At 39.0% G+C, this 13,222-nt stretch overlaps 1 protein-coding gene across 1 annotated transcript in view; it reads right to left on the reverse strand.

Moving 5' to 3' along the window:
• Positions 1 to 8,560: 8,560 nt before the first annotated feature.
• The window catches only part of LOC139419645 (EF-hand calcium-binding domain-containing protein 6), a 73,061-nt gene continuing 68,399 nt past the window's right edge, over positions 8,561 to 13,222 (reverse strand). The window contains exons 16-18 of the mRNA XM_071169630.1: positions 11,421 to 11,593; positions 11,028 to 11,199; positions 8,561 to 10,654 (exon numbers count right to left, since the gene is read on the reverse strand). Coding sequence (XP_071025731.1) covers positions 10,415 to 10,654; positions 11,028 to 11,199; positions 11,421 to 11,593 — 585 coding nt within the window. The 3' untranslated portion in view covers positions 8,561 to 10,414. The remainder of the gene's footprint in view (positions 10,655 to 11,027; positions 11,200 to 11,420; positions 11,594 to 13,222) is intronic.

The raw sequence follows: 13,222 nt of genomic DNA on the forward strand, positions 1-13,222 counted from the left end.
TTTTTAATGATGTTGACTCACCAGTCAGCACCACATTTGGTATGTACAGTGCCTTCAGAAAGTATTCACACCCCTTTATTTTTTCCACATTTTGTTGTGTTACAAAGTGGGATTAAAATGGATTTCATTGTATTTTTTGTCAATGATCTACACAAAATACTTTGTAACGTAAAGTGGAAGAAAAATTAAAAACGTTTTTTTTAATGAATGGAAAATAAAACACTAATATATTTTGATTAGATAAGTATTCAACCCCCTAAATCATTGCATGTTAGAATCATTTTTGCAGTGATTACAGCTGTGAGTCTTTCTGGGTAAGTCTCTAAGACCTTTGCAAACCTGGATAGTACAATATTTTCCCATTATTGTTTTTAAAAAGTCGTCAAGCTCTGTCAAGTTGGTTGTTTCCATAGATTGCCATAGATTTTCAAGACAATTCAATTCAAAACTGTAACTCAGCCACTCAGGAACATTCAACGTTGTCTTGGTAAATAAATCCAGTGTGTATTTGGGCTTGTGTTTTAGGTTATTGTACTGCTGAAAAGTGGATTTGTCTCCCAGTTTCTGTTGGAAAGCAGACTCAACCAGGTTTTCCACTAGGACTTTGCCTGTGCTTAGCTCTATTCCTTTTCTTTTTATCCTTAGTCCTTGCCAACGACAAGCATACCCATAACATGAGTATTGGTACTCAGTGATGTGTTGTGTTGGATTTGCCCCAAACATAATGTTTTGTGGTCAGGACAAAAAGTTAATTACTTTGCCACATTTTTTTGCAGTATTTAGTGACTTATTGCAAACAGGATGCATGTTTTGGAATATTTGTATTATGTGCAGGCTTTCGTCTTTTCGCTCTGTAATCTAGGTTAGTATTGTGGAGTAACTACAATGTTCTTTATCCATCCTCAGTTTTCTCCTATCACAGGCATTTAACTCTGTAACTGGTTTAAAATCACCATTGGCCCCATGGTGAAATCCCTCCGAGTTTCCTTCCTCTCCGAGTTAGGAAGGACTCTTGTATCGACTCTTGTAGTGAATAATTGTTGACTCAAGACATTTCAGTTTTTAATTTGACTAAAAACATAATTCCATTTGATATGTGGTATAGTGTGTAGATCAGTGGCATGAAAAAACTATTTGAAAGTCAGGCTGTAACACAACAAAATGTGGAAAAAGTCCAGGGGTGTGAATACTTTCTGAAGGCACTGCTGCTATCTATATGTACATCTTCAAACAACATTTTACAACACTCTTGCTCAAACAATATGGCAGCAATAAGCCAATGAATCTGCATGAATGTTTTTCCCTGTCCAATAATGTCACCATGCGGCCAAAGTGATCCATACTTTAATTGACAAATTAGCTAGACTCATATCCCTTAGCATGTGTGCTATATAATATTGCCTTGAGAGAGCTTGGTCCATAGATGCTACAGACAAAGTTTCATCTACAAATCCATCATGGTGGACATTATGGGTCCTTGAGGTGTCACGGTCGTCGTATAGAGGAGACCAAGGCGCAGCGTGATGAGAATACATACTTCCTTTTAATAAACGAAGAACACTTAACAAACTATCCAAATCAAACGTGCCGCTGTATAAACTAAGTGCTGACACAGGCAACTACACATAGACAATAACCCACAGATAAACCAAGGAATATGGCTACCTAAATATGGTTCCCAATCAGAGACAACGATAAACAGCTGCCGCTAATTGAGAACCAATCTAGGCAACCATAGACATACATTTACCTAGACAAAGAGAAACCCCATAGATGTACAAAAACCCCTAGACAAGACAAAAACTAAACAAACCACCCTTGTCACACCCTGACCAAACCAAAATAATAAAGAAAACAAAGAATACTAAGGTCAGGGTGTGACATTTGTTGACTGTGAGGAGAGGGAAATGAGTACCAAATTTCAGGACTATGTCACACGGATGGGGTGAGGTGCATGACCTTTCAAAGTTTGCATTTTAAATAAATTGTTATAGCTCCACCAAGTGGCCAATTTGCATGGCATTGTATGATATGGTGAGGCCCTTGGCCTTTTACCATCATGCAAGGTTGCACTCTCCTTAGTTTTCTCCACCTATATTTAAATAGATTGCTTATAACAAATACGAATATGCGACACTCTCTCTCACACACAGAGAGGGTTGAGGGCTAAAGGAAAGGATTAATCTCCTTGTTTCAACATAGAGAGAAGCAATGGTTTCTAGGGGCACTTCCAGCTATATTTAAATATAATTCAAATGACAAACACGATTTGTCGACATTCTCTCTCAAAGAGGAGATTCTTCTAGGGAAGGGTTCATCTCTGTCTGTTAACATCATGAGAAACAGGGGTTTCTGGGAAGGGGGGCAACTCCATGCTTTAAGCCCCTAACTTAAACAAGCTTGCATGTTAGGTCCCATTCACCCCTCGCTCCCTCAGCCAAGCTAAAGTGTATCAATGAGCTTTCAATTACCAACAACAGTCTTTTGTCACAAATATCAATCCATGTCTGTATCTACACGGTTATAACACTGTTATTCATGGTTATAATGGGTGAAATATTGTTAGGTGGGAAAAGATCAGTTCTTCATGCCAGTAAGAAATAAAGAGGTCTCTTGATGTATTCTGACAATGAAGTGAAAATGTTCCACAACACCAGTAATGCAAATGTTTTTTAAGATTATGATTTGGGGATTCTTCATGATGGGATTTTCAAGGATTACAGATGAAATATGAGAGTTCTCACACACTTTCGGCATAGGCAAGTTGCATAATTTCCATTTATTTAGGCAAATTAGGGTAGACTATTCATCATTGTGGGTCGGATTAAGGTTTGCAGTTCCGAGAACAAGATGAGGGCCACCTTGGTTTAAAAGTTGCCCTTCATTTGCATACAATTGTCAGTGAGCCATGGTGTGCATTGTTGATCCAACATTGGAGGAGGACAGTGCTCTAGCCCAACCATTTTATCAGCAGAGAGATAAAATCAACCTTGGATTTGCAAGCCAACTAAAAAAGTGCTCTTGCCTCGACCATGGCCCATGTCTTATGCCATCATGAAAATATATGTATATTTCAACCCTTCCATTAACATTTTGTACATTTTCAGCCCTATTGCCATTCTTTAAAAAAAATCTTTGAACCTTCAATTTAAATTTAGACCATTTCAGCCTTCTTTCCCTCCTTTAAAAATATTTGGACCCATTTCAATTTGGAAAAACTTTTAGCTAGACTCTGAGAACTCAATTGTGGCAGGGCCTCTGACTTTCCCTCACATAGAAAATAAAATGTCTTCAGACCAGTAGGGAGCTGATTTTGTCCAGCTTGTGCCTTAAATGCTCTTCCCTTGTCTCTCAATAACTCAACTAATCTCCTCCCCAACCCCTGTCCCTTCACTCTTTCTTTAAGTAAGTTGTATGGCATCGATTTCCAAAAGAGCGGTGAGAAAAGAGAGGTAAAAAAGAAAGTGAGAAACTCATAGTGGTTTTTGCTAGGGTTGCCCCATTGTGGTGGGCCTGAATGGGAGGACAATCTCTGGTTCCTTGGGCTTCATCCTTGAGTGATTCGGAAGAAAAATAATCACCCCCATGAAATCAAAGTGTTCTCTGTAGAAGGGAAGGACTAAAGCTGCTTGCTGGGCACCCCAGGCCCCTCTCCCCCAGGCCCTCTCCCCTCTTCTGCCCAGGTCAGGGAGCCCTGCTACCATTCTCCTCTCCTGCTTCCACCAACAAGTACACTTTCACACACACACACACACACACACACACACACACACACACACACACACACACACACACACACACACACACACACACACACACACACACACACACACACACACACACACACACACACACACACACACACACACACTAATTAGCCAGAGTGTCCCATGGGTGCGAGTTAAAGTAAAGAGAGTGAGGAGTCTGCAGGTGTCCTTGTGTGGACTAGAGGATGGATAAATGGACAACGTTCATCGCCTCGCTAGCTACTGACCAAAAGGGGAAGAAAGACAAAGTGCCCACGCAGATGGAAAAGTGATAATAAGATAAAAGAAAAAGGCTTTTGAAAGAATACTTGGTCCCAACAGCCCCAATATTGGTTTAAATCCGTGCTCTAAAAACAGAGTTTAGTGGAGAAAAAAAAGACTCCCTTTACAGCCAGATGAGTAAGATTTAGCAACAGCACTCACCATGAATAATAATAAATTGAACACAGAAACAAAGGATCCCCCCAAAAAACATTTATTGTTATGTAAACTGATTCTCAATGAGTGAGCTTTGCATGTCTCACTGGTTAGAGAATGTTTATCTTTTGTATTAATATCACACACTGAAATTTCACAATCCACTCTTTCAGAGTTCCCTCTTTACAGGAATGTTGAAACTGAAGCACATATGAGCACTAAAAGCATTGGGACAGTGACATATTATTTGTTGTTTTGGCTCTGTACTCAAGCACTTTGGATTTGAAATGATACAAAGACAGTCAGCTTTAATTTGAGAGTATTTTCTTCATCCATATCAGGTTAAATTATAGCACATTATGTACATAGTCCCCCCATTTTAGGGGACCAAAAGTATTGGGGCAAATTCATTTCCATGTGTATTAAAGTAGTCAAATGTTTCATATTTGGTACCACAAACAATTGCTGTATTTTTTTGGTTGTGTTTCAGATGAATACTAATGAATAGTAAAAATAATGTATTATGTCATTTTGGAGTCACTTTTATCATGAACAAGAATTGAATATGTTTCTAAACACTTCTAGACCATGATTACGGATAGTCCTGAATGAATCGTGAATAATGATGAGTGAGAAAGCTACAGATGCAGAAATATCATACCCCCAAGACATGCTAACCTCTCACCATTACAATAACAGGGAAGGTTAGCATTGTTGGGGGGGGTGGGGGGATATTTGATATCTTTCTCACTCACATGTACAGTACCAGTCAAAAGTTTGGATACACCTACTCAGTCAAGGGTCTTTCTTTATTTGTACTATTTTCTACATTGTAGAATAAAAATAATAACATCAAAACTATGAAATAACAGATACGGAATTATATAATAACCAAAAAAATGTTAAACAAATCCATATATATTTTAGATTTTAGATTCTTCAAAGTAGCCACTCTTTGCCTTGATGACAGCTTTGCACACTCTTGGCATTCTCTCAACAAGTTTTGATGTCTTCACTATTATTCCACAATGTAGAAAATAGTCAAAATAAAGAAAAACCCTTGAATGAGTAGGTGTGTACAAACTTTTGACTGGTACTGTATATCTACCAGATGTCACAGTCTCAATCGTTAAAATTATTTTTATTTAACCTTTATTTAACTAGGCAAGTCAGTTAGGAACAAATTCTTATTTACAATGACGGCCTACCCCGGCCAAACCCTCCCCTAACCCGGACAGCGCTGGGCCAATTGTGCGTCGCCCTATGGGACTCCCGATCATGGCCGGTTGTGATCTGTAGTGATGCCTCTAGCACTGAGACAGCTCCTTAGACTGCTGCACCACTCGGGAAACAAGTAAGAGTTTAGGTTTGGGATAGGCTTAAAACAAAAATATAAAACACGACTTTCTATCGCTGGATTCAAACTTGCAACCTTCGGAATCAGAGGCAGATTCTTGCATGGGAGGTTGGCATTTTTTTGGTCTAACTTTCTCACTCATATATGTAGCTTCTAGCTCTCACAGTCTCACATCAGAATTAGAAGTTCATTCATGTTTCTCAAACGTCAAATTTCAAAGTTGTTCCAAACGTCAAATTTCAAAGTGTATAAGAATAAGTTAAGGCATTAACTCTAAAATGTTAAGGTTAGTGTTAAGTTCAGGCATTAACGCTGAATGGTTAAGGTAAGGGTTAAGGTTTGCGATAGTCTTAAAACAAAAAATATGAAAAACAACTTTCTATTACTGGATTCAAACTCGCAACCTTTGGAATCAGAGGCAGATACAACGCCATAACTAAATCGAAACCTACTTGAAGATAACACTGTTGCCCCTTGTGGCTGGTTTCCACGTCATCTCCCAATTGTCCTCAGACATGGATGGATGTCAAATACTGACTTGTATCACGGGTGATCCGGCTGAAATATATACACTCCCCTCCTCATTTATTTGAACAGTGAAGCAATTATTATTATTTATTTTTTTACATTTGGCTCTTTCCTCAAGCATTTTGAATTTGAGATCAAATGTTTCATATGAGGGTATTTGTCATACATATCTGTTTAACCGCTGAAAATGAAAACACTATGTATCTAGTGCCCTCATTTGAAGAATTATTTGTATTTGGAAAAATTCACTAATAGTGTATTAAAGCAGTCAAAAGTTAAGTATTTGGTCCCATATTCCTAGCACGCAATGACTACATCAAACGATTGACTCTACAAACTTGTTGGATCCATTTGAAGTTTGTTTTAATTGTGTTTTGGATAATGTTTTTCCCAATAGGAACTGAATGGTGAATAATGTATTGTGTCATTTTGGCATCACTTTTATTGTAAGTAAGAATAGAAGATGTTTCTGAACACTTATGGATAATCATGAACAAATTATGAATATGGGACCAAATACTAAGCTTTTGACTACTTTAATAGACTTCAAATGAATTTGTCCAAATATTTCTGACTGGGGGGAGTAGATAGATATTGTTTTTTTCATTTTTGAACAGTGAAACAGATACAATGGGTATCGTAAGTCTTTTTTCACATTGTTGAGTTACAAAGTGGGATTCATATAGATCGAATTGTGATTTTTTTTTGTGTCATTGATCTACACACTCTGTGTGAAATAATAGAGGTTGAAATTATTTTTTAAGGACTACCGCTTCCTCTGTCACCCATACATACAACATCTATCTGTAAGGTCCCTCAGTCAAATATTGAACTTGAAGCAGTTTCAACTACAAAGACCAGGGAAAAGCCTCATAAAAGGGGTCAGTGATTGGTAGACGGGTAAAAATAATAAATCCGACATTGAATATCTCTTTAAGAATGGTCAAGATAATAGTTATGCTGTAGATGATGTATTAAACCACACAGACACATGAGATTCATTTGTCCTTATGAACTGAGCTGCAGGACAGGAAGGAAACTCAGGGATGTCACCATGAGGGCAATGTTGATTTTAAAACAGCTACAGAGTTCAATGACTGTGATGGGAGAAAACTGTGGACAGATCAACAACATTGTAGTGACTCCACAATAATGACCTTAAAGACAGAGTAAAACAAATAATACAAATATACAGAATAAAAATATTCCAATAATATTCCAATACTGCAAAATACTGCAAAAAATACATGTTTTGGCCTAAATGCAAAGCCTTACGTTTGGGAAAATCCAACACAACACATCACTGAGGAACTGCCTCCTTATTTTCAAGCATGGTGGTGGCTGCATCATGAAATGACTGGGGAGTTTTTCAGGATAAAAATAAATGGGATAGAGCTAAGCTCAGGCAAAATTCTAGAGGAAACCTTTATCAGTCTGCTTTACACCAGACACTGGGAGAGGAATTCATATTTCAGCAGGACAATAACCTACAACACAAGGTGAAACCTACACTATAGTTGCTTACCAAGAAGACAATGAATATTCCTGAGCGGCCAAGTTACAGTTTTGACTTAAATCTGCTTGAAAATATATAGCAAGACTTTAAAGTTGCTGTTCAGCCATGATGCCCAACTCCTTGACAGAGCTTGAATATTTTTATTTTAATAATGGACAATCCAGGTGTACAAAGCTGTTAGAGACTTATCCATGAAGACTCATACCTCTAATGACTGCCAAAAGTGTTTCTAGCATGTATTTACTCAGTGGGGTGAATACTTATCTAATCAAGGTGTTTTATTTTTTATTCATCTTTAAAATGTAAAAAAGGTACTTGCACATCTGAGCTATCCTTGTTGCAGGTGCATTTCAACAATTGAATAACATCCCTTGATAAAGATCAACTGCCATGTCTAAAAACATGTTTTTAGAAATGTTTGGAAATGTATTGAAAATGTAATACAGAAATATCTAATTTACATAATTATTCGCACCCCTAAGTCAATACATGTTAGAATCACCTTTGGCAGTGATTACAGCTGTGAGTCTTTCAAGGTAAGTCTCTAAGTGCTTTGCGAACACGGATTGTACAATATTTGCTCATTTGCACAAAAATTCTTCAAGCTCTGTCAAGTTGGTTGTTGATGATTGCTAGACAGCCATTTTGAAGTCTTGCCATAGATTTTCAAGCCGATTAAAGTCAAAACTGTAACTAGGCCACACCATTCAACGTCGTCTTGGTAAGCAATTCCAATGTATATTTGGCCTTGTGTTTTAGGTTATTGTCCTGCTGAAAGATGAATTTGTCTGCCAGTGTCTGTTGGAAAGCAGACTGAACCAGGTTTTCCTCTAGGATTTTGCCTGTGCTTAGCTTTATTCCATTTATTTTTATTTAAAAAAAAAGTCCTATTACTTGATGACAAGCATACCGATGACAAGCTTACCCATAACATGATGCAGCCACCACTATGCTTGAAAATATGAAGAGTGGTACTTAGTGATGTGTTGTGTTGGATTTGCACCAAACATAACACTTTCTATTCAGGACGAAAAATGTATTTCTTTGCCAAGTTTTGCAGTTTTACTTTAGTGCCTTATTGCAAACAGGATGCATGTTTTGGATTTTTTTTTTCTGTACAGGCTTCCTTCTTTTCACACTGTCATTTAGGTTAGCATTTTGGAGTAACTACAATGTTGTTGATCCATCCTCAATTTTCTCCTATTTTCGCCTTTTAACTCTGTAACTGTTTTAAAGTGACTATTGGCCTCATGGTGAAATCCCTGAGCAGTTTCCTTCTTCTCTGTAAACTGAGTTAGGAAGGACGCCTGTTGATACACTATCCAAATCCTAATTCATAACTTCACCATGCTCATAGTGATATTTAGTGTCTGCTTTTTTATTTGTACACTACCAATCGGTGCCCTTTGCGAGGTGTTGAAAAATCTCCCTGGTCTTTGCGGTTGAATCTGTGCTTGAAATGTACTACTCGATTGAGGGACATTTACAGATAATTGTATGTGTGGGGTACAACGATGGGGTAGTTATAAAAAAATTATGTTAACCACTATTGTGGAACACAGAATGAGTCCATGCAACTTATTTTGCGAGTTGTTAAGCACATTTTTACTCCTAAACTTATTTAGGCTTGCCATAACAAAGGGGTTGAATACTTATTGATTGCCTCATGACATTTAAGCTTTAAACGTTTTATATAAAAAATGAATAATCTACAAACAAAATCCCACTTTGACATTATGGGGTATTGTGTGTAGACTAGTGAAACAAAATCTCAATTTAATCCATATGTAATTCAGACTGTAACACAACAAAATGTGGAAAAAGTCAAGGAGTGTGAATACTTTCAGAAGGCACTGTATATATTTTCACACTATGACGTTGGAATAATATTGGGAAATCATGAAAATTATGACAATGCCCTTTTACTGTGAGACGTGTTTGAAAAGATTGGTAAATTAGTTAATTGACTACTAAGAGCGAGAGTTCCAAACCTCTCTGTCAATAACAGCTAGTTTTCAGTTTTCCCCTTCCACTCAGACCACCGCCAGAAAGTCCTAGCAACTACATTGTTTCTTAACATTCTCTGAATGTTCTGAGAACATGACATTAAATAGAACCATGAAGAAACTTGCAGAAAATGTTACGCTGAAGTACTGAAAATCCCACAGAAGAACGTTGTTTTTTAAAGTTCTCTGAACATCCTGAGAATATTATTTTAAATAGAACAATGAGGATACCTATAGAAAACGTTATGCTGAAGTATTGGCATTCTCACAGAAGAACATGGTTTCTTAATTTATAACATAATTCTCAGAATGTTATGTGCTAGCTGGGTATCCTGCACCATTCCCAGAATGGGAATGCAAAACAACCAGAGGACAACCACACTTTCACCAAGCTCTAAGAAACGTGTTTCTCAAAACGTTATGTGATAGCTGGGTTGTATTATTGTGGAGTGACACTTCAATAAATACAGTCATGTACAGCATTTCGCCACACCCGCAATAACATCTGCTAAACATGTGTATGTGACCAATACATTTGATTTGATGTCTAAATGTTGTTTGTATGTCCTTTTGACAACCTAATGCAAAGCAAATTGCCCCTGCTGATTTGCCCAGCAGGCAAATCTGGTTGCAATGACAAGCTGGCATATTTTGTAACATCACGGTCAGGTTGTAAGGCGATTGTAAAAGGATGTTATTTAGACATCTTTTTAGTGACCAGGAAAATACGTCTTAAATTTGTTGTATAATCTGACGTCACATCAACCAGAAAAAACAATTTCAACCCGGAAATGACGTCATTATGACGGATGATGATGACTCTTTACTTTACTCTGGTCCCAGAGGTTCTTCTCTTGCATATGTCCTGGATCAGCCGGCGATAGGCCACCCGGCCTGCCAGGTCTCGGTCCAGCCCGGCCAAGACATGGTAGTACTCCTTCGGGTCCAAGGGTACGTCACACAGCCGCAGAGCCGCTCGGAACTCGCCTGGGGAGAGGTAGCCACTGTCGGAGCTGTCCAGCCTGTGGAAGGCCCGACGCAGAATCTTGCCCTGCCGCTGAAGCTGGGTGGAGGTTGTCATGGGGAGATGGGGAGGTTTTCAACTCAAAGCAACATTAATAAAACTATAGTGTAATTCTTATTAATCGTTCTGCTTATGTGACTCAATAAAAACAATTGTTTCGAAAAAAAAAACAATACTAATATGGTTCTCATTCAAGAAGTCTCGCATAACTCTAACTTTTTCCAAAGGAGTGTTATAATTTTTTTTTAGCAGCAATTATTCGATAAAGCTCATTATGAAATTGAATCAGTGTAAGGTTTTCATCATGCAGAATGGGGTTTAACTAGATCTTGCAGTCTATGAGGATATGGAAGTGGATTGAAATATCCTAAATCTATGGTGGAACGCACTGATTAAACGTTAGTCAGTGTACCTTCTTCCTTAGTCTTGAGCTCAGTGGTACTTGGTCACACAAGGAAGAGCCTTTCTCTGCAGACAGATCCTCTGTTTCGTTATGGAACTGCAGTATGCCGGCCATGTTGGATCCATGCCTCCACGGCTGTTTCCGTCTCCCAAAGGGCCTCAGGAACTCAACGAAGGAAACCCTGAGGATGGAGTGTTGCTGCTCATTCACGATATAAGGATCAAAACCATTGGCCATTGCCGCTTGAGGAATGTAGCTGAGGCACAATCAGATGGAACATCAGTCTGATGGTTCCAGATCCACGCTCTGATTCTAGAAGCAATTTATGTTTGTGTAAAAAACTTAAACAGGGATAGGCCATCCTGTATGTCAACTAGTCAGAATTTCTGGCAATTCACCCACCTTCCATCCCTGTTGATGTCAAACTTTCGAGCCAGCATCTCCCACTCGTAGTCATCGAGGTGCACACATAGACCTTTCAGCACTTCCTGGAACTCCTCCTGGCTCACAAACCCCGTCCTATAAGGATCCAACTCCTCGAACTCCGCCCGCAACTCATCCAATGACAGCTCCACCTAGACCAGTGTAGAGGGAGGAAAATAATGGCGACAATGAGAAAAAGTTGACCTGGGCCAAAGATGGGGTTAGGTACATTAACCTGAAAAAACCCTCGCCAGACTGCAGATGTGAACAGTGGCTAGCACAGTCCACATATACGCTTAGGGATGCCAAGGGCATTAGCAAAGCTAAAGATGTAGGAATATTACATCTCCACATTTTTCAGCGGCTAGTAGCTGCTGTGAAATAATCTTAAGCACAATAGACACGTCTCAGGACGAACTAAAGGCTTAGAGATTGGGCGTAAGTGACGTGTTCCACTTAGAGACAACACAACAGTTCTGGATAAACTCAATCACTTTCTGGGCCATAAAAGGACCTTACACTAGAACCGCCATAGGCCAACGCCCCATGAGGTTTGACTTTGTAATTAAGATAAATCTGCCTTTTTCAAATCAAAGTCATCCTCCTTCCCTGACTTTTCCTAATTGCCCAGTTATTAGAATTTTTAAATCACAAACAGCAAAGTATTGAGAGCCTTTTTCCTGTTTTTCCCCCCTAATTTAAGGGGCCAAGACAAATGCGTTGCTGGGCGTTGGTACCCAAGCGGGCTGTACGTGGGTCCTGCTGCTCTGATTGGATAAAGCAAAGCTGTCACCGTTCACTTGCTTCATATTTCACGCAAGCTGTCTCAGTTCACTCACTTCATAATCTACCCGATCACTTCTCACAGCATGTTTCGGGTCTGATCATTTAGATTGCTGCTGCATCCTGTTAGCCTGCTACTATAATAAATCAATAGGCGAGGATGTTTGCTAGCAAGCTATCAATGTGCATAAAATCTTACAAGCGAAGTGAGATTAGGGAAAGTTCTGTGATAGCCTAATCAAGTATGTTTGTTTTGTTCCTTTATGTTTTCCAGACACCTTGATCACTGAACCCGAGAGAGACCATGGTGGATGGGGAAACGTCACTGGATTTGGTAGCTGGCACCGATCGATCCAAGGATTCTCCCCCAATCAAATGTCCTCGGCTCCTAACCCGTTATCAAACTCACAGGAACCAGTGCTACTCAGCCCGGGATGCAAGCATCTCTACTCAGTAAGCCAATACTTTGATGTCATCCAAGACATTGACACAGATGCTGCACTTATCTTCTGGGCTAAATTCAAAGACAGATTCCCAAATCTATACACATGGGCAATGAAGGTCTTATCAATCCCTGTCTCCTCAGCACTGGTCGAGAGGGTTTTTAGTAGAGGGTGGCTCATCATGAGACCCCACTGCGCTCGTTTAGGTCATAGAAGGGTCACTGCACCTGTATTTCTGAAATGAAATCATACCCCGTTGTAGTTGATCTCTGATAAGAGCTACACCAATCCATTCACTTTCTTCAAGCAATTCAAACTGGTATGAAATGGCTTAATTGAAGCTGGTAATGTGATTTGAAATGCCAAGATTATACAGTTGAAGTCAGACGTTCACATACAGTACACCTTAGCCAAATACACTTAAACTCAGTTTTTCCCAATTCCTGACATTTAATCCTAGTAAAAATGTCCTGTCTTAGGTCAGTTGGGATCACTACTTTAGTAGGGATGGGTTCTTCGGCTTGCAAGCCTCCCTCTTTTTCCTCCAAACATAAC

Source organism: Oncorhynchus clarkii, chromosome 10 (assembly GCF_045791955.1).
Source record: "Oncorhynchus clarkii lewisi isolate Uvic-CL-2024 chromosome 10, UVic_Ocla_1.0, whole genome shotgun sequence".
Taxonomy (NCBI): domain Eukaryota; kingdom Metazoa; phylum Chordata; class Actinopteri; order Salmoniformes; family Salmonidae; genus Oncorhynchus; species Oncorhynchus clarkii.